The sequence below is a fragment of the Schistocerca nitens genome, chromosome 1, assembly GCF_023898315.1.
Source record: "Schistocerca nitens isolate TAMUIC-IGC-003100 chromosome 1, iqSchNite1.1, whole genome shotgun sequence".
In the NCBI taxonomy this organism is placed as follows: domain Eukaryota; kingdom Metazoa; phylum Arthropoda; class Insecta; order Orthoptera; family Acrididae; genus Schistocerca; species Schistocerca nitens.
The window spans coordinates 225,033,612-225,056,619 of record NC_064614.1 but is presented as its reverse complement, the minus strand read 5'-3'; the positions used below and the strand labels follow the sequence as shown (position 1 = coordinate 225,056,619).

The following is a 23,008-nucleotide window of genomic DNA, read 5'->3' as shown; positions in this document are numbered from 1 at the left end:
GGCTCGCAACAATTGAAAGAAAACACAACAGGGACTGAACAACTTTAAATTTTAACGCCGTCAGCGTTACGAAAACGACGTAAGTTAATTAATTAAATATTAACAGGAAGGGAATGATTAAATTTTAAAGATTAAATCATAGCAAGAATTTAAAGCATTTTAGCATCATTACATTTCTTTGCATTAGTACTTGAGTATCAGATACCATCATATCTATTTAAAAGACAGTGCGTAAATAAAATTACCACCTTTTATAATAATTATTAAAGCAATTCATAGTGACATGCGGTCATTGAAGAAGATTGTGACGAAAAATAAGAGGAAGGCCGCTGCAAAAGTCACTGCAGAACTGAATGTTGCATTCACGAGCCCCTGGAATCACCAAGCAGCAGTGAATTGCAGGGCGAGCTCGAATTGCAAAACTGCGCATCGATAATGCAAATGCCCGTAACAGTAAAACGCGATGCTGAAGCCATAAAACCTGGACTATGGAACACGGAAGAAAGTCACTTGGTCGGATGAGGCTTGTTTCACACTGTTTCCAGCTTTTGGCCGAGTCTACGTCCAAGAGTGAAGCATGGCAGGCATTCGGTTACGGTTTGGACAGCCATAACGTGTTATTTCATGGGCCTCACGGTTACTCGACAAGATGGCATTACTGCCAAGGATTACGTCACAATTCTGGCTGATCAGGTCCATTCGATGATGCAGCTTTTGTTCCCGAATGGTGATAATGTGTGTGAAGACCACAGGGCCCTTCCTCACACAGCGAACATAGTCCAGAACTGAGTCTGTGAGCACGAGGATGAATTGTCGCAGCGCCCCTGGCCACCTCCAGATCTCGATATTATTGATTCTTTGTGGTCTGCTTTGTAAAAACGTAAACGATTTGTACTTACTTATCCATGCAGAGCTGACAAAGCTATTTTGAATGTCAACGATATTGTTACACCGTATTAGGGATGGTAATGTATTGTGTTTTTGGTGTTTCCGTGTATTTGCCAACCTCGTAGACAGCCGCGGGCCAGAAGGAAGCGAAGAGAAAAACAGCTTTCCCGCTTCCAGCCTCACTTCTCACATTGATTTTTCTCAAATATTTGCTGTACTTGTCCCTGCTACGAAGGCGCTTGTTTCTTGTTTTAGATTACTTGATGGTACCACTATTGTTGTGGCCTTAATCGAACATAACTAATGTGGAATGAGTGTACTTTGCGTTTGTTAGTTTGTTATGTTTTGCACTGATCATCAAAGAAACAAAAAGGGATTGTTACTAACAATGCGACTTTGGGCTATGTGTTGTTCCAAGTTTGAACTGTATCAAACAAAAATGGTTTGTTGAAATGTTGTGACACAATGTGCTGAAGAGAGAGCAGAGATGATTGATTTTGGCCGTCATCTCATTTACGCGCGCAGTAGCGCGGAGGCTGTCTGGCACAGCACAGACTGCACGCAGGAGGGACGTGGTGGATCCGTGTGGCGAGGCTGGAAACACGTGAAATTGTCAGACTCTGCACGCTGTATGCACAAGGCGTCATGACCGTCCAGCAGTGCTCATAAAGAACTACGTAAACTGTAAATTTTCGCGCACGTGCAGCGTAAACTGTAGTACTTATGGTAAAGTGCGGTGCAATATTTTAAAAGAGGAGAAAGAGACGTTTCAGCGGATATATATACTATAAAAGTGGTGTAAAAAGGTCTCTGTAGCGGATTTTCTGTAAATAGTTAATAACGATTGTAATTTTATAGCAATAAAAGGAATAAGTCCAATAGGTGATAGCGTTCATCAATATACATCGATTGAGCTGTATAGAGGTCTGATTGCATACGCAATTAACCATTGAGAGACAGTTTAATTGGACGTTAATTAAAATCAGCTTACATAATAAACCAAAACAGGTACCATATCAGCATGGCAGTATGTTTTGGCGAACATACAAACGCTTTTCGTGCAATATTTAGATTATAACAATTGTGTGTTTAACTGCCAGTTTTAGTATGTTTTGGCAAACATACAAACGCTTTTCGTGCAATATTTAGATTATAACAATTGTGTGTTTAACTGCCAGTTTTAATTAGTTATAATATTTTGCGTAGTTTCGCCCATAATTTAAATTGGTTGAAGATGCTTGAATTTTGAGTGAGTGCATTAGCGAAAAGAACAGGTTATTTCCTGTACGGATGAGGTGCCATACTTCGCTGAGCAATGTTTGTTCAGGCACAAAAAGCAAAGACTGAAATTAACCTCTGCAATTAAAATATTCAACTTTGATTTTCAACAAACTACTTAATGTAAAATCAAGTGTAATATGTCGATTTATTCAGATTTTTTAGAATGCTTCTGTTGACACGTCTTGTGTTGAGACTGAAGTATTGGTTCACATGGCTCTGAGCACTATTGGACTTAACTTCTGAGGTCATCAGTCCCCTAGAACTTAGAACTATTTAAACCTACCTAAGGACATCACACACATCCATGCCCGAGGCAGGATTCGAACCTGCGAACGTAGCGGTCGCGCGGCTCCAGTCTGTAGCGCCTAGAACCGCTCGGCCACTTCGGCCGGCTAAGTGTTGAAATTTAAACAAATGAGCCCTCGGTCACAATTATTTTTAGTCTTATTGACCAGATTTCAACACTTGTAAGAGTGCTTTCATCAGAATTAAAACAATTAAAATGCCCTATAACATAGTTACAAATTTATAGGAAAAGACATTTTTTATATAAAAAGTGTAAGTACTGACAACAATAAAAGACAGAGGCAGTACTTACATGTCACATATAAAATAATTAACAGGCCAGAAGGGCTTTAGTCACAAAATATATAAAAAGAAATGCGTGAAAGCGAGCCACTATGGGCTTCTCGTACCTGTACAGCCACAGGTTGCAGCGGATTGAGGCGCCCGGAATAAACAAGTGCGGGCAGGTGAATATGACATTGCAGCGAGAGTGCCATCTAGTAGCCGCAGGTACAACTTGGTTACTTAACATTAAGTGTAGGCAGATGAAAATTATAATGAATATTGTTCAGTACATAATGCAAAAAGCTATATTTTGTTTAACAGCTACAGATAAAGTAACATTTTGTCCGTATCAGAGCTTAGCAGTACAGTTTGAAACATAAAAACGTCATTATAGAAAATGCAGGAAGGGCTGAATGACACAGCTTGTAGAAAGCGATATAACATGAAATACAGCCGATAAACAATGTAATAAATGAAAAAATATGAATTAACTTAGACGGAAAAAAACATTTTGGTAAACTGCACAAGGAGACCTGAAATTAAATGTCAAGTAACGGCTTTATACCGTTGAAGAAATTCTTATTACGCAACTGCAGCTGTTCATTGAGATTGACACCATCACTTGGAGAAAGATGTTTAAAAATCTCTAATTCTTCCAGAATGTCTAAATTACGACCTTTCTTCTCGGCGTGCAAAACGTTGATGTCGCAAATAACTTTAGGCGCGTGACCTGTAATTAGATGATGGTCGGCAAAAGAATTTTGGGGACTAGTGCCATTTTTTCTTAAAAGGTGTTCTTTATATCTGGTTGTAAAGGCACGTCTTGTTTGTCCCACGTAGTAAGAAGAACAGGCATCACAGACAATCTTATAGACGCCAGAACTTCCTAAAGAGGAACGAATCGATTTTAAATTATGAATGAAGATTTTTTTCAAATTATTATTGGTAGAAAACGCAACGTTGCAGTTGTAGTTATTACGAAGAAGGCGTTGGATCTGATAGGAGATGGGCCCCACGAATGGAACAGAGAAATATTACTATGCCAGCTTTATACTCGTTACTAACTGCTATCGTTTTGAGTAAATTGATTTCGTCGTTGAACTTTTCTTTCGAAAGTGAAATGGAAGTAGCTCGATGAATAGCAGAATGAAAGAAGGCGTTTTTGTGCGACTGTGGTTGAATGGAGGATGCAGGTACGATCTGATCAGTATACGTTTCTTTACGAAAAATATTGAATGAGATTTTATTATCTTCTATTGTAAGCGTCATGTCAAGAAAGTTTAATTGGCGGGCCTCGTTTTCAAGTTCGATGGTGAAAGATATTTTCTCATGAAGATCGTTGAAGAGAGTAAAAATACGGTCAATGCCATCAGCAGGTTCCTTGTAGATGATTAAAATATCATGAACGAATCTTAAATTGGAGAGGAGCCTAGTGATGTAGCTGAAAACAGTTAAAGAACTTTTCTTTTAGAGAGTTCATAAAAATATCAAATGGTTCAAATGGCTCTGAGCACTATGGGACTCAACAGCTGAGGTCATTAGTCCCCTAGAACTTAGAACTAGTTAAACCTAACTAACCTAAGGACATCACAAACATCTATGCCCGAGGCAGGATTCGAACCTGCGATCGTAGCGGTCTTGCGGTTCCAGACTGCAGCGCCTTTAACCGCACGGCCACTTCGGCCGGCGATAAAAATAAAAATATCGGCAAGGATACCAGCTAAGGGATTTCCCATAGCGAGACCGTCGGATTTCTGGTACAATTGTTCATTTAATTCAAAATAGTTGTACTTGACTACGACTGTGATGAGATTCATGAAGTCAGTGATTTTTTCATCTGAAAGATCTTTTTTGAAATGACGTAAATTTTTTTCTACAATTGTAAGCGTTTCTTGTAAGGGACATTAGTATTAGTATAAAGATTTTTGATGTCTAATGAAAACAACTTGGTGTCTGAACTGCATTCTAAATCTTTTATTTTTTGGACTAGGGCGTGGCTATTGGGGACGGAACAATTGTTCTCGAAAACGAATGATTTTTTTTTAGAATTTCATGTAGAAATTGGGCCAAATCATGGTACGCGCTATTCATACTATTAGATATCGGGCGTATCGGATGGTTGGGTTCGTGGATTTTAAATTGAGACCAAAGTATTGTATAAAAAGCTGTAAATAAGGCTGTCGTTAAGTGACGTAGATGCTTGGGATCTCCCGTGGTAGGTAGGACTAAATTTATAGAACGATGATGTTTATCTTACTCGTTAGCGCGTGCTTGGACTGAGTGAAAGAGATATGACCCTTGCTGGTCTGGGCGGTGATAGTCACACATTCTTACGCTACAGAAGTTCTTTTCGTGTCGACGTCGCTACATTTAGAAATAGTCCAAGCAGTAGCTCAGCGAAGACTTAAAAATTCCACAGTGGTCAGCACTCTGATTTATTGCTCCAGTTGTTTGATGGAGCTTGCATTTTTGGCGTGTTAAGCCGGTTTAGATTTAAGAGTGATCCTATACTGAGTCGAATTCTTAATTCAGTCTGTTTAGTGGTAACTTTATTTCAACGCCGATCGACGCTTAGAATCATTCCATAGTGTGACTATCGGACTAGTATTTATTGAGTTTAGTGTCGATCCGGACTTTGTACAGTTTTGAGCTTGAACACGTGCTGTGTTACCGGTTATTTTAATTATATAATGAGTTTGGTATCAACTATATTGGGGCTCGACCTATTTAAATCTGTTTAATTTTCCTGATGAGATTAATTACCGGTCTGAATACAATGTTTGACAAAGCAGAATGAACTACTATCGCTGAGCTTTACAAATTGTAGTTGAGAACATTATGTAGGTTATTGCACCTATATTCAGCCGAACATTGTTTGGTCTGATTCATGCATCAGGAAGAATTTATTATTTGTACTTCGGGAAAGCGCGCTGGTGCTGGTGCTGCTGACAGCATCTACTAAGTCAACACACGGGAGCCAAACAACTTTTAATTTAAAAGATTCATTGGGCCATTACATCCTTATCCTTTACCATGTTCTCGCCTTGCAGGTTTACGACTCCTTGTGTAAAGTACTAACGTTGTACACATCTTTCAGTTTGTTCTTTATTGCCACTATGTTAGTGATATTTATGACATTGTTCATTATATCAGTTGTGGATGATGCACTCCAGCTGTGCTTTAACAGGCGGTGTAAGTAAGTTGTTTGTTTACTGTGAAACAAAATGTGCCGAAATATTGTGTGTGTGTGTGACTGTGTGTGTGTGTGTGCTCGCGTAGAAATAAATTTGTCATGAACAGCACGAGGCAGTACAGTCAGGAACTACTTGGGTAGGCGCTAGAATTCCCTGTAGTGGGCCAAGTGACTTACTGCGATCGCCTTGCTTCTGCCGGCCTTGTCTCAACTACGAGTCGTGCAAATATTTTCATCGCCCAATTGCCAACGTGTCACAGTATCGCTAGACGGAGGAGATTTGAAAATTTAAATGCTGTTTACTATGCTTCACAATCTTACTGTGGCGTACAAGGTGTGATTGGAAAGATTTAAGAATGGGCTTGTAATTGTACAATGGTGGTACTTACATGCTACTGTGATGGTTCATATGGTTCTGAGCACTATGGGACTCAACTGCTGAGGTCATTAGTCCCCTAGAACTTAGAACTAGGTAAACCTAACTAACCTAATGACATCACAAACATCCATGCCCGAGGCAGGATTCGAACCTGCGACCGTAGCGGTCTCGCGGTTCCAGGCTGCAGCGCCTTTAACCGCACGGCCACGTCGGCCGGCTGCTACTGTGATGCATCTCCTTCAAAATAGTCCCCTTCTGACTGAGCACACCCACTCCAACGGTGTTTCCACTTTTGGAAACATTCCTGGAAATTTTTTTCCTGAAGTGTGTTAAGGATGCTCTCCGTTTTTGCCGGGATGTCTTCAATCGACTCAAATCGCTTCACTTTCAATGAAAATTTGTTTAGGCATCAGGTGGAAGTCCGCAGGGACTAAATCAGGGGAATATGGCGGTTTTGGAAGCACATGAATTTTGAATTTGGTCAAAAATTCAACGACGGGGAAGGCACGATGAGCCAGAGCATTGTCATGGTGTAGCACCCAACTCCTGTCTTTCGCCAATTCACGCCTTTTCTTCCACACCTTTTCGCGCAAACGCTCAAGGACACATTTTTAGTATTCCTGGTTAATTGTCTGTCCTCCAGGGGTAAATTTATGATGCACAATACCGGTAGAATCGAAAAAAATCAACATTGTCTTCCTCTTCGACCGACTGTGCCGTTCTTTTTTCGGTCTTGATGAACCTGGGGTCTTCCACTGCGAAGACTGCACTTTGGTTTCAGAATCATATCCATATACCCCCGATTCGTCACCCATAACTACCCTGTTTAACAAATCTGGGACATATTTAGTCCATTAATCATTTCTTGGCACGCTCCAAGTTGGTATTGTCTCTGGTCACTTGACAACACTTTTGGAATGAATTTTGCGGACACTCGAAGCATGTTCATATCTTCAGTTAAAATTGACTGAACTGCATAGAAACTTAAATTAAGTTCATCAGCCATCTCCCTAATTGTAAGTCTACGATCAGAGCGCGCTAAGTCGCGAACTTTCACAACATTTTCATTCCTTTATGAGGTGGAAGGACAGCCGGACTGTGGTTCATCTTCAAATGAATCGTGGCCATTTTTAAATCTGTTGAACCAGACAGAAACATTTGACTGGTTAATACAATGCTGTTTTTAATAGTTCGTGAGTCTAAGAAGCTGATTTCCTGGTTTTAAAACAAAATTTCACACAATCTCGTTGCTCCGTTTTTACGTCCATTTTCACACAGACAGAATCCGGCAACAAGCCCTAACAGACCCACACTCAACCAGCTGCCACAACGAACTGAATAAAGGAAACGCAGTTTCCTGTCAGAGAGCGTTCAAGGACAAGGCAATGACCCCATCCTCCGTGTACCTGCCCGCCAAACCAGTAAGCAGTAGTGGATCCATTCTAAAACTTTCCAATCACACCCCCTGGTTTTTTTCTCTGGGGTCTTTTCGGGCCATTACTGACCATATACCACTATTCAGCCTGTCTTTATTTATTTAAAATAGCGATAATATAATAATTTAAAACGAATTATACAAATGTAAGAAATACAACGATGACGGTTGTGTCTACACGGTGTACATGTTAAAAGCATCTTCACAACTGCTCAAAAAGACAACTTTGTGAACAGTTGAGATGTGCAGAAAAATGAAATTTTCAAATCAGTTAGACAACTGGAAGCACATTTTTTTATCAATTACGATAGGAGACCTCATAAATCACAAGTACCTAACTGCTGATGGTCTCTTATATTATTGTAATTTCGAGTGGAGATTGAATAGCGTCTAAAACTACTGTCCTACAAATTTCCGTCTTTCATCAACGCAACATTTCATATGTTTACATTTTTATTCACTCCATACGTGGTTGAGCAATTTCTATAGAAATAGTCATGAATTTGATTTGAGGAAACTGCAATAATTATTTTCTAGTAGGGTGTGTTTATCCAGACCATAACTACCTTCTCGAGTGTAGTGTGACTACTCTTCGGAGGGTATTTCGTTGGTTTTTTAATGCTGAATTCCGTCAGCTGTTGTAAATGATTGCTCCTCTCTTGCGAAAATAAAGTGTTGTTTATAAGATGTAAATCACCCATAGTCTCGAAAAACAAATTCAAAACATCTACATTTCCAAGGTTATGGAATTAGTACAAATACTCCTGACATCATTTTACTTGAATTCTTGTGGATGTGTGACAGTATTGTGGTGTAAAGTATTCTGTTGTTATGGCCATTTGAATCATTTACTGATACTTTTGAGTATGCTTCATTACTTAGCGAAAGACCACAAGTGATAGAGATTGAGAAAACAGAGTAGTTTACACATTTGACGTTGTTAGCAACCCAGATGCATTTTATTCTTATTTACCCAGGCCACAGATATCTGAGCTTAAAGAGCCAACTCTATTCATAGATTTGATTCGATATTTTCTACAAATAAAGAATAAGTTTTGCGATTGCCTGAAACGAACCTGATATTGCTTTTAAGTATTGTGTACTGACTTTTTTAGTTTCTGTGGAGTACCTGGGCAAATATGAACTTCAGTCTGCTTCAGCTTATGGTGAAGTATAAATAATGTTGAATACTCACTACTGAGTGCCAAACTACCGCCTTCGTTTCGCGGGTTAGCGCTCCTACGGTTGAAACATCCAATCAGATCTCAAGAAGCGACTTCTAACTTCACTACACATATATCCTTCCAATTGAAGTCCTGCAGAGATTGCGTTGCTGGACCGGATGGAGATGCACATCACAAAAATTAATGCTGCGAAGAAACTAGCTTTACCAGACCCACAGGGTTATTAATGCACTGAGGTCAGTAGTTCTGCTAAATTCTTCCCTCTAGTAATGAACATACTATCTAACGACTAACCGAAATGTCAGTCGCAGTGGTTCAGCAGGAAGATCTCTGAGCACAGAAGCCAAATTTGTGGATTCGAACACACTGCCCTCCAGAGCATAACACATGAAAATATCGAACATACTGTTCCGCTGTATCTGTATTACTCTTATCATTTAGAGTGGCCGACATTTTGAGCTAAATGACGAGTCCTAATACAGTGTTTTCTTTACCTGTAAAAGAAAAGATTAATAAACCAATTGTTCCCACGTGTTTTTGAACTAAGCGCAATTCTCCGTAAAAGCAGACCACTTCAGTTAAAAAAAGACAAGACACTGTCCTTGGATCGAGGTTGTTCTCCCTCACAGCTTTACCATTTGTGGCTACATCACTTCTCTTCGTGTTACTCAAATAATAGCATGGCTAACTTTATACACTGAAGCGCCAAACAGACCGGTATAGGCGTGCGTTTTCAAATACACAGATATGTAAACAGGCAGAATAGGGCGCTGCGGTCGACAGCGTCTGTATAACACAAGTGTCTGGCGCAGTTGTTAAGATAGGTTACTGCTGCTACAATGGCAGGTTATCAAGATTTCGGTGAATTTGAACGTGGTGTTATAGTCAGCGCACGAGCGATGGGACACAGCATTCACGTGGTAGCGACATAGTGGGGATTTTCCGGTACGACCATTTCACGAGTGTACCGTGAATATCAGAAATCCGGTAAAACATCAAATCTCCGACATCGCTGCCACCGGAAAAAGATCCTGCCAGAACGGGACCAACGACGACTGAAGTGAATCTTTCAACGTGACAGAAGCGCAAACCTTTCGCAAATTGCTGCCGATTTCAGCGCTAGACCATCAACAAGTGTCAGCGTGCGAACCATTCAATGATACACCATTTATATGGGCTTTCAGAGCCGAAGGCCCTCTCGTGTACCCTTGATGACTACACAACACAAAGCTTTACGCCTCGCCTGGGCCCGTCGACACCGACATTGGACTGTTGATGACTGGAAATATGTTGCCTAGTCGGATGAGTCTCGTTTCAAATTGTATCGAATTTCCAGTAGTTGTTAGGCCATACTTTTTGTCAATTTTCGTTACTTGTATAGTAGTCCCGTTAGATTTAACAATCAGTATTAAAAGTTATCGGTGTTTCACTGTATTATGACTTCATCAGGCGCTATACTTTACTGGGTTTAAATGTTCTCTGTGCTTTTCTTATTCGCATAAAGTACGCTAATAATTTATTTAGGCTTCTCTTCTCAAGTTCTTATTTCCTTTGTTACCTTTAATTCTTGTCGGTATAATTTGTGGCTAAGTAATGAATCACGTGAACTGTGTTTATAATTTTATCGTATGCCACATTCATTTGCTTACGAATATGATCAGTTGCTCTCAAAGATTGCCTCTATGTAGCGTCTGTGCCTCAGGTATGACGTCATTGATCAGAGCCGCTGAGTGGAATCGGACACTAGAATTGACCCAATGTTTGCGGCAGTAGTAGCAGTAGTACAAGTACTACCAGTATTAACTTTATTTGTTTGTAGTCAGTATCATTTTAATACTATTTGTCACACTAAAATTATTTCTTATGTAACTGTGATCTAAAAAAAGGCACTGTATATTTGAAATTTTGGTTTGATGTAAGAGAGGGCTTGATGGCCCTAATCAGATCAGGTTAAATAAATAGATTCAGTAAAATCAGTTCAAACTATAGATCAACATAATGCAGAGAAAATTATCATCAGGAAGACATTTATATCAATTATGTTGTTTAAAATATACATTTTTGTGGATATTAAATGTACACCAACATTGTCTTCTTTTTTGTTTGTTTTTTAATTAATTAATTCTTTGTTTAGTGTAAATAATTTGAAATGGGAGTTGATGGTGGTTAAGCTTTACAGCAACAACCAGGTGTGTACTACATACTAGTTCATCATAATAAATGATTTTAAGATATGAAAAGTATTAAATACTGAAATACTAATCTGAAGACCTGGTAATTTTGTATTAGTATTGTTATTTTTTCCATTTATGACTTCTTTCATCTCTAGCGAGTTCGTTAATGTGAAAAATATCAAGTTGCACCATAGTATGGAACCCACATTAAACTGGGTAATCCTGTTACGTCAGTAACCCCAGTTAGTCTTATTCGGTACGCATCCCATATGCTTGAGAAATATTCAAAGATGGGGTGCACGAGTATTTTGTAAATTCTTCCACAGGCATTATCTGTCCTATGTACCAAAAAATATTGACGCCTAAATCAAAATGCTTCATGGAAATTTTTATGACAAAAAGTGGACTGGTGGTAATGAGAAGTTTCGTGGATCCATTTAACATGTGAAACATACGTTTGAAGACTCATGAATCTCTTTCAACATCTTTGCTACGAAATCCATTTGGAATATTATTGGTACAAAGGGCCACACCGTGAGCAGACGGCAAAGACTGCATAGACATTTATCAGTTCGTTCTGAAAGACTAACCTGCCTTTCTTAAGACATCATAAATGTTAGCCAATCAGCAACACCATAGCAACCCCCACCAGTCTGTCCTGAAGGCAGGTCTTCCACTAACAGTTTATGCATTATCTTTTGCCACTACTTAAATCATTTAGCTCAGAAACTTAACTTTGAGGTAGATTTCTGTAAAACAAAGTATTGGACAATATAGTTGTTGAAGTAGACAAATGATTGTCTTGTTAAATAATTTGCTGTTCACCTCTATCAGAGATCTCTCCAAGTACAAAATGTACAATTTCATTTTTATTGTGTCTGTAGTTTTGAACGCAATTTTTCCTTTTTTAGTTCTATATTTATTCTTTACCCAAACATGTTTCGACACCTGTGTGTCATCTTAAGTGGGCCTCCCTTAATTTATGTGAAGTATTTTATAAAACTTCCAGATAATGCACTGTGCCATTTGCAATTTATTTTGTTGTGATTGCTCACGTGCCACTGCATTAATTTTAAAGACAAGACTGTGCTTTTGGTTGGCGTGCTTTTACGCGTTTTATGGCTTGATAGTGTGTCATCCATGAAGCTATACAAATAATACCAGCGTATTATCTGTAAATCCATAAATACAGTTTCGTGTGAGCAATCAAAAGGAAATAAAATGTTCATCTTCTTGCCTTCAGCCAAAAATGGAGACCAAATCAAAAGTTTTGTATAATGAATGCTTTGCAAAAAAAAAAAAAAAAAAAAAAAAAAGAGAGAGAGAGAGAGAGAGAGACACTGAAAATGACACATAGGTCTCAAAACATTTTTGGAGAAAAATTAAATAAAATATAAAAAACACTGTGCTGTGTAGAATGCAGAGTTTTAAGAACTACATTCTATCAAAGCAGACACAGGAAAATTGAAACTGTATATTTCATTCTTGAAGAGATCTCTGATAGAGGTGAACAGCAAATTAGGTAGCCAGGCAAATCATTTAAACAACTATGTTGTCAGTATTTAATTCACAATCCAGAAAAGTGGCAACAACATCTTCAGACCTCGGGAAGATAATTACTTTGATAGAAATTCACATAGATACTGTTGATTTACAAATTAAGAAGAATAAAAATAGTTACACCTCCATCTGAAATTTATTAAGAGGCACTGTTAACTGTGTCTGTACCAGGTGTGACAGAATCCTGTAGAAATGTAAATTCCTTCTTTACAGCGTAGAAAAAGCTTCAAAGACCTAGTGATAGCCAGGAGTGTATTTCAGACTTGACAGTTTGTCCCAAATCAGAAATTGTTTTCTTCATTTAAAGAGTACTGCAACATTCTATGAAGATGTTATCAGGTGTTGCTCCCAACAGGAAATGCGAGTGTAATTCAGATACAAGTAAGTTCCCAAACTATACTGGAAGGAGCGAATGGTGCATTAGGTCATGAAACACAACAAAATTGCTGAATGATATAAATTGTGGAGTACTTTGGTTTTGTTCAAAGGAAGGACATATTTTAGTTTTTATGTGAATTGTTCGACGTTAATTGTGTGGTAACTCTTATTATTTGAAACTTACTACATTAAAACAGCACCAAATTATTTACAAGGATGAACTGCGACTATACCTGTCACATATTTCTTTTAAATCGTAATGCACAGAATATACAATGTAACACTACATTCTGTTTTCTAAAACATGTTCCAAATGGTAGTGACCACGATAATTCCTTTTAAGAAGTAAGAATATGTACTGTCTCCAGTAGATGTATTATAGGATAATGTTTATCTACGAAATTTAATTATCACTTTGCTTAAATATGATGACTGTGTGACAATCATTAGTGGAACAGCGTGGAGAGGTGCAATGATTTGTGACATATATACAACACCTGTCACTTTGTAGGCTGTTCCCCTCCTCTGCTATCCCCCCCACTCACTTTCTAGGAGCATTATCCTACTGTATATTTAACAAAAAGCGATCAGTTTGGATCGCAAATGATTATTATATTTTTGGTAACTGGTTTCAGTCACAGGTAGACGATTGGTGACGTTACTGGTCTGAAGATGGCCTTTCTATGACCAAAACTGGTCACCCAGAAATTAAGAACCACTTGCGATCTACACTCCAGAAAAAGAAGCACCACTTGCGACCTAGACTACCAATTTTTTGTTAAATTACAAGATCGCTGTTGTTCGAGTTATGACTTTAAAAATATTAATTTTCTCACCGGTTGAGGGTTTTTAGTACAGCCTCTTCCTTGTCGAATGCATCTAGTTGCAGCATCGTGAAATATTCGGGATAATTTGCTATGGGAATATTTTAGGATGATTGGTGTTTTCAACAAATCTATTAAGCCTCATGTCCTACAGTCATCATTCTCTTTTAGCAGCGATTTAATAGATGAGTTCAAAGTACTGAAAGACGCTTCTTTGCTGTGAACTTGCAGTATACACTAGTTACCATCTCACATTTAGCGTCAAGTATCATTAAATGTACTCATGTTTTCAACAGTATCTATGATGATAGCTCGAAGTCCCAAACAATATGTGACATTTGTTTTATGGATATGCATTGACGTGGACAGTAAAACACGAAGAATAACACTACTCCAACAGCACCAGCACCATGCCTGCAGCGCTGAGTACTACTGACATGCAGTGCTCAGTTGCAGCAGGAGTACTCGTTATTTTTTTTGTTTTTTCTACTGTCCCTTTTAATACATGTCTCTAAAACGTATATCACACTAGACTGATTTTGGACCACTGTGTCGAATAGGCACATAAAATTCTGCTTCAAAATAATTTTTGTTTGTAATGGGAAACAAACCGATGTTTTCTGTTGACACTAAGTGTTGTATGAAACGTGACGAGCAGTATATGCTTTGGCTGACTCCAGCTACACGTTGCAAAAACGAGATCGCAAATACCTGCCGAAGCACAAAGAAAATCCCCCTGACAGCTCTTAGGAGGGCACGGCACAACAACATCTACTCTCTCACCTGAGTGAATAGTGTGAGTACATCAGGGTTTCGATTCCATCCTCAAAAATTACCCATTTGTTATCAAAGCACGACAGGCCGATTTTCAGTTGTAGTGCAGTATGTACCACATGGTCCAGTGATTGAATATTAACTAGGCGCATCATATGCAGAGGGGGAGGTTGAGCACTACCAATACCCCTAAGCTGGCATCCGAAGTATTCGTCAATCATGCTAGTCACTGAGGCCACACTTCGACATCCTTCACCCTCCTTTGGGGTGGCACCTGTTGTGGTACGGTATGGATACAATCTTGATATGATGTGTACAAACTCCACAATCTGTGATCTATTCTCCTCGTCATTCATTAGGCTGATAACCTTGATATTTGCAAGCATTATGCAGTGAATATTATTGGCCACATATGCGTTGAATGCATCGGGGTGGCATCTGATACTTAATATGGATCATGATCCTTCACCCAATAGATGAAGCTGTTGGTATCCATATAAAATAACTCTGGATCTGAAAAATGATTTTTTGTAGCTCGTAATGAAACTGGTACATGTGGAGTTTGAATAGGTCCAATAGACACATACCAACATCAACAAATATCTTGATCTTTATCAAACCCTTAGCCATTGTCAGAGTGATGAAGCTCTTTTTGAAGATTGTGACCCATTTAAAGCTTGGCGTGACGATATAATTATTTGTCCCATACCGCCTATTCCACTTCGTTGTTAAGTGAATGCCCTGGTGTTTTCTAACATTCCTCAGTGTTTTGCCGAAAATTTCATTGTTCATAAGTTTGTAAAAATATTTTTCAAAGCCATTGCAGAAGCCCTCTTCGTGTTGTTAATATCATCATATTTCTTCAACCAGCATGCTGGTTGAATTTAATAGCACAGGTGACTAATCAGTTTCAACCCCAGATAAAGACTTTGCTGGAGAGTTCTACAGTTAAGTATATGTCTCTTTTTATTCCCCAGCATCTTCATTAGCTTGGGAGCAACCACTGAATGAAACTACATGCTCCGGAAATAATGGCAAATCGCTGTGCAGGTCATGCAAAGTATTGGGATGTGCCACGTCTGCCTCCATTGCATATACTACACCACAATCCACTGCCACAGCTTTGAAATCATCTAATTCAATGATTTCTTCATCAGACAGCCATCGAAACCCTTCAATCAGCAGAGATTGTTTCATAGTATGCCCATATAGATTGTTTACAAACATGTATGTCAGATACGTTGAACTCTTTGTCTATTCACGGGTTATTTGCCGTGGCCTGCGTATGGACACATTACCACAGCCCCCCCCCCCCCTTGAACCCCATAGCACATCACCATCAATCAAAAGTTGGATGTTGACTTTTGTGCTTTGAGCATGGCATTCCACAAAAGCCATTGTGCAGTGTAACAGAAAGCAGGATCTGGCGTGTGTGTTTATTGCATTCAGTCTGTGATTTCACAAAAATGTATGCAAGTAAGCTTATATGCATGTCTATAAAAAGTCTTGCATAACCCACTAAATCAGAGATGCTTAACTCCCCACACTCTGTATCAGTTAAGACATTGCCTGTAAGATTACGGGAAAATGTGGTTTTGTTAGTCAATGCGATATTGTTGAGTTTCTCCACAGGGTGCAGTTGTTCATATAGGAAGACCCCTTTCTTCATCATGAGCTCAAACTTTTCATTGGGATGTGCAGCCCGAGTGAGGTTTCAAGAAGTTGCTGAAGCGGTCCTTGCATGAAATATAGTGAGTCCAGAAACACAGTGTAATATTCTAGGTTATTCGTCAGGAAAATTAAATGTAGTTTTCCGTGCTCTCAGGCAGGATGAATCAGCCAAGTGCTCAAATTATAAAACGGTTATGTAGTATGGCAGTTGGTAATTCAGATACATGCATTGTATGCTGCACCATGGACCTTGTTGGTTAGATGGCAGTGATCCCCACATGGACTTTCTGCTTTTGTATTTAATGGCAGCCCACAAATGTAGCAGTTAACTACCTTCTTCTATAATGTATCTTTTCCTGCGATGTGGTCATGAGAATGACGTTGGCCAAATCACATCAACTTTCCCTGAAAGTTGTTCAAGAGCAAATATCTCGCAGAATTTTCCTGATTTATGATTCCAAATGATTAAAATTTGAGTTGTATGAACACACAACACCGTATGCTAATGCACATCGTATATGCTGTTCTGTGAATTTTGTGAGGCAATGGTGTCATTCTCACAGCTTGTCATAGGAGCGATGAGGTACTCAGTCAGTATATACCGTAAAGAGACACCCTCCTGATGATGAATATTGTTAAATTTTAACACCGTGTCCGTCTCAGTAGACATGTATCATTTCCTGACAAGACCAAACAGATGCTTCACAGATCGGCCACTCGTTGTAAACGAGTCGACACATCAAGGACAAACATGCTCAACTGGGAGGCTATTAGGGAAGACATGTTCTTGCTTCAGCAGTAGTGTTGTTTGTCCTCCCCCCCCCCCCTTCCTCTCCCCCTGGGAGAAAAGCAACAAATCTACATGTTTGTGGTGCTGACCGGTGAAGTCTGAAAAGCAAAGGGATCCAGTGACTTTGTATGTAATGACGCCATCATCTGTGTGTAATGACACCATCGCCAGACGTGCATACCTTCAGGCCATAAATATGAACTGATATACAGGGATTCTGCCTCTCAAATTGATGTTCATCCTGGGGTCTAACTGGGAAATTAGTTCCATCAAGACCCTAAGAAATCAGTTCCATCACCAATTATAGTGCCCACAAACATTAAACACATGATAATGAGTCACATGCTGTACATGCTTTCTTGCAGTTTCTCTCTCACAAGGGGAGGCCGCCAATTGTGAAATTCAGATTCGATTCATACTGCGCATAATAAAAGCTCATGGCCAGAGGTGTAATGTGCCAAAGCACCAAGATGCACTTCTCGGCCGTTGTCGAGAAAATCGACAGTTAAAAGAAACCGTTGCGGTGAATTATTCTCTACGATTGATAATTTTCTACAGCGTCGTGGCGCAGCGGTAAGCGCTCGGGTTCGTAATCCGAAGGTCGCCGGATCGAATCTCGCGCCGTGCAACCCTTTTTTTTAGTATTTGTTTTTTTGTAATTCATATATATATATATATATATATATATATATATATATATATAATTCCCGGCAACCAGTTGCAACAATTATGCATATAATAAGTTGTTGAAAGTCGTTTGTCGTGGAAAAACTGGCGACTTCGAACAACATTATGTTTTCCGCAAACAAAGTTGTATTTCACAAATGTTATTAATTGTCTTCATAATGTTAACCACGTATAGTTAACGGAAGACGTAGAAACGATATTCCGAAACTAATACGTATAGCGTAAGTCAAACGTTCGAATTAGAATAGAGACCCCACGAACACAAATTTGCTGCGGCAGGTATGAAATATAAACTCCGTTACTCGCTCGTTACACTTGAAGGACAGATGTTGAATGGGCCGAAACGAGCCGCCGCATAACAGCGTAGTTGCCTGCTAACTTCGAAAGAAGGTAGATGCGGTCCCTAGCGCAACTTATAACATTGTCGAAAATCAGTGCGGACGGGAGAGCTTTGGTACACCCTGTTAAAAAAACGGAAAAATGGAGGCGGTACAATTGGAGAGCGATCCGCCTTCACCAACATGCGTAAGCAATTCATTAATAGTTTATATATATATATATATATATATATATATATATATATATATATATATATATTTGAATTACAAAAAAATAATAATAAAAAAAATTGCATGGCGCGAGATTCGATCCGGCGACCTTCGGATTACGAACCCGAGCGCTTACCGCTGCGCCACGACGCTACATAAAATTGTCAATCGCATCGAGTATTTCACCGCAACGGTTTCTTTTAACTGTCGATTTTCTCGACAACGGCTGAGAAGTACATCTTGGTGCTTTGGCACATTACACCTCTGGCCATGAGCTTTTATTATGCGCAGTATGAATCGAATCTGAGTTTCACAATTGGCGGCCTCCCCTTGTCAAGCCAGGACAACCAACATTAATAACGCCCTGATATTTAGCTATACTCTCTGGAAGAGGAAAAACATGAGAACCACCCATTTAATGGATCAAGAACATGTAAGTAGATGTCGAGAGGTGGAGTACACTGCTTTGTGTCTTACCAACGTCTCGTGCATTTCAGAAAATTGGATCTGAATAATACTCAAAGTGAAATCTTGGAACCACCGATCAACTAAGGTGCCCCAAGATACCACGCCATTCTCCACCCAAATATGAACAATGGAAATATGGAAACTGTCAGAACAATGTCAGAAGTGCAAGGACATTGGCGGGGAATACCCGTAGTATAATCTGTCTTCGTGTGTTCAGTAAATGGTTCATGTGAGCACACAAAAATCGTAGTGCCAATCGTTTTTCAACGCCCCGTGTAGTTAGCTTTTTATGTTCAAGGCACAGTTCACAAAGACTGGATATACTCCTAATTATGTGAAAATTGCTTTCACTTAAATTGTGATTTCGGGCAAACTACTAATCATAAAATTTATTATTACTATCATTTTAATCAGCGTCTCTGCTCGCAAGTTTTGGTGTCTTTAGTTTTAAGATAACACTTGCCGATAAAAAGCTGTACTCTGGACTGATGAACGACAGACAATTCGAGTTGCTTGTTGCAATACCGGGGATACCTGGATGTCGTTATAAAGGGAGCGGCCATATTGATCTCTGGCAGTCCGTTGGAAACGTCTGTGTTTTCCTGGCCGGTGACTTAGCCACCTCGGATTGCGGGCTTCCCTTTCTCTCTTTTTTTTTTTTCTTCTTTTTTTTTGCGTCTATGGACACGCGATTTTTCGTGTGTAGAACCGGTTTTCAGTTCGAATTATACTTTTCAAGCTTTTTGATTCTGTGAATTTATGAATAAGACAGCAGAACTTTGAATTTTAAAACTTGATACAAACAGTATTATTAATTTATAGTAATGTTGAAACACTGTATGAGGACTTGAGACATATTTACGTCTGAATGATGACGGCAATTAGGTCAGTCTTCACCAGCCCACTCTTGATGTATAAAATTGTTTTAATAAATAGTGCGATTTTTAATTTCTAACTACCATGTCGGCTTACATTATTTATACCCCATATAGCCAAACTAACGAACATACTTTTCTGATTATGCTTATTGCAGACAGTTAATTTTTATTGAAAACGACAAACAGCGACCAGTGTGACCGCGACGCTGTGACATAGCGTAAATGAGTCAAAGACTTTATTCAGTGGTCGCGCTGAAAGTTTCCACGTGGTAGGACTATCACATAAACCTATTCCATTACGTCGCAAATCAAAACTTGCGTAGACACAACGCAACAAAAACTGCCATATCGTTCGTTGCAAAGGAGTACCTGAAACTAAACGAACCATCTTGCGAAAGTTGAAAAATGTTCCATTCAGCTATAACAACTTCAAAAGTGAAAGGCCTGGGTATAAACTGAAAGAGATTGTCACCAGTAACGGATCGAAGACCATTTGGTTGCCAACAAAAGGAAGATCTCCAGTTATAGTTAATAACCTTTTCAAATTGCGATTACTGTGCGGTTTAAGATGAATCCTGCCTTTTGTAAAACTGAAGTGTGTAAAATATAGCAAAGAAAGTGGGAAAAGACTATGTGAAGAACCCAGAATAGTTGATTACTTTCAGGCCAATTACTTCTGAGATCTTTGAACTATCAGACCTGTAAACCTATTTATTAATTCATTTGATTGTGTGAAAGTTATATTTAATGATTATTCAAGTTTGTACTTAATTTGAGTAGTTTATGGACAAGTTTAACGTTGAATGGTACAATATGAAATGGGTTTATATTCATGATAACCCAGTGTACATATACTTTCAAAACTTTCGGTTTGTTCATGTCCTGTGTATGTAGTGGCTTCAATTTTATCCTATTTCATGTCTTTATATCTGGTTCTTGTTTGTGTGGCTCAACGCGAGAATCCATATGAAATATAATTAATAATTAACAACAACACAAATCAACAGTTTGAAAACACTAGGAGAGAGCCATGCATAAACTTGAAAATCTCAGAGAAATGGGTGTGCTGACATCTCACTGAACAACACATGACACACCATTAGGAATTATAAATGTTTTGTTTCTGTCTATCGGTAGGTTACGCAAAGGTTATTTTGTTACCATCGTCACCACTCCACACAGCAAATAAATACGAATAAAAGCCCAAAACACACTATGAAGCCCCTTGCCGTTGGGACCATGATGATTGTTTCATGGTATTCTGTGTGTGTTATTTTCACATTTTTCCATAGTAAACTGGATATTTTGTGCTAGCTCACGGTTCACAGGTGAAGCAGCTGTTTAGAAAGCCTGAAGAATTTCTACACTCCAGAAATCGAAAGAAACATGTTGCTTAGTATAAGGCCAATTTTTATTAACAAGTAGTATAGTATGAGGTCAGTTGTGCTTAAGGAGACTTCGTTTCTACTAGGTTCTTTCATTTAAGAGGTTCTTGGTAAAATCGACATTTCATTACTGTAAATTTTAAAATTCTCATCGACGAGTACATCTCTTCAGCACTCAAAAACTTTGAGAAAGTCACATAAAGTGACTGGAAAAAATCCTATGATTGACGTTTGTTATATGTGATAATGAGAAAAAATATCAATTTCCCGTGCCTCACGGTGCTTATATTGGTGAATTTTGCGTTATCCCTTATAACAGTTTAGTGTAACATGGTTATTTTACTTAGCACATAAATCATTATTTGCAGTCCCATTTTCGGCTTCAAGGTCTTGAATTAGCTATTAGGCAAAGATCTCTTTAAATTCCTTAAAAATTAAATATCACGTACTTATTTGTACCTTAACTAAAAATGCTATCTTTCTTTCAGGAAATAAAATGCGGTGAACCATTTGGAAACGCTTCAGCCCTATGAAGCAAAATTTTCTAGTATTACGCTCCAAACAAAACGCCCTTCATCGTTCGGTTCGCTGAAGCCCTAGAAGTGATTATACCATCCAGTAACGGAAGAAAACATGGTAAGTGTAAACCTGTATGAAATTTGTTCGAGTATTTTCTTCATTTGAGATGGTGCACTTGGTATAGTTTTTTGAGTAGTATCTTCAAACTTATTGATAGTTATGATACATGAGTGTGTGATTTCGTAATAACTGCGAGTGTTAGCATAGAAAAATGAAAAGTGTAATGTAGGTTAATAATGATTATGAAACACACGAAGTGGAAGCGCCATGTATCTGTAGCTAACGTGCTAGCAAGTACTTACATGCACCGCACGTAGGTGCGCTTAGAAAGACACTTCCATATACAGAAAAATCTGGGAAGTTAGCAGATGATTCCTGTTTCGGCACGCAATCTGCAAAATTTATTGCACAATGTATGAATGATCAACTGTCCTCAGTAAACAGTTTGCAATCAGTCCACGCCGCGTCGCAGCATAGGTTCTGCCACATATCTCATGACATCTCGAACACTACGAAAGTGTTTTAGGAAGGTTATTTTCAGTTTAAAGAGGCACATATTCTTTAAGTAAGGTATCAGGGAATGTGGTATCAGTTACCCTGTCGTTTGTCTTGCTTTAACCGCGGCTTTGGGAGCGTGTCCAAGGGTGTCACAAAAACTTGGCTGTAGTATCGTAGCGGCTACTACTAGGATTTGTGGAATTACGCGAGAAGTGGCTTGAAATTTTGAAAAATCGCAGTTACATCATGTCACTCTGTCTTTGAGGTGTGTGGCTTTAGACAAATCGTGCATATGCTTTGGACAGTATGCCAACACATAAAAACCGCTGGACATCGTCTGCTAGAGAGAAACGAGCCATCGTACACGGACACACACTCTCAGTTGTAGGCTTACGTTTTCACCTAAAGGTATATATTTTATACTGGATGCATTTTATCCCAATAAACGGATGTATTGTAATTACTCCAAGTGACTAAGAACCATACGCACCACATCAGTTTTTATTACTCATCTCGTGATTCATTAGAATCCACGAAAGTTCATTGTAGGCACATTGTTTGCAGTTTCCGTTACGGCCTTGAGTTCTCTGAAGCTTTGTATGCTGCAGATGGATTTAATGATTTTAGGTTTCTATCAATTGATTCATTTAGTGCTTTAAGTTTCCAAAAAAAAAAAAGTGTTAGTTCCTTTCAGACAAAATATTGACCATAGAATTTGTCTTTTCACTCCTACTCAGGCTAACAGCAGATCTGAATTAACTCAAGAAATACAAGACCTCGCGGAAGATGATGTAATTTACTGAGATATATGAATTAGGGCAGCCTGTCACTCATCACGTAAAGGAGGCGTTGGGCGGAAAAATT

General features: G+C 38.8%; 1 protein-coding gene across 1 annotated transcript in view; it reads left to right on the top strand.

Moving 5' to 3' along the window:
• LOC126238404 (translation initiation factor IF-2-like) overlaps positions 1 to 23,008 on the top strand; it is a 234,864-nt gene that overhangs the window by 138,080 nt on the left and 73,776 nt on the right. The window contains exon 2 of the mRNA XM_049947791.1: positions 21,556 to 21,703. Coding sequence (XP_049803748.1) covers positions 21,701 to 21,703 — 3 coding nt within the window. The 5' untranslated portion in view covers positions 21,556 to 21,700. The remainder of the gene's footprint in view (positions 1 to 21,555; positions 21,704 to 23,008) is intronic.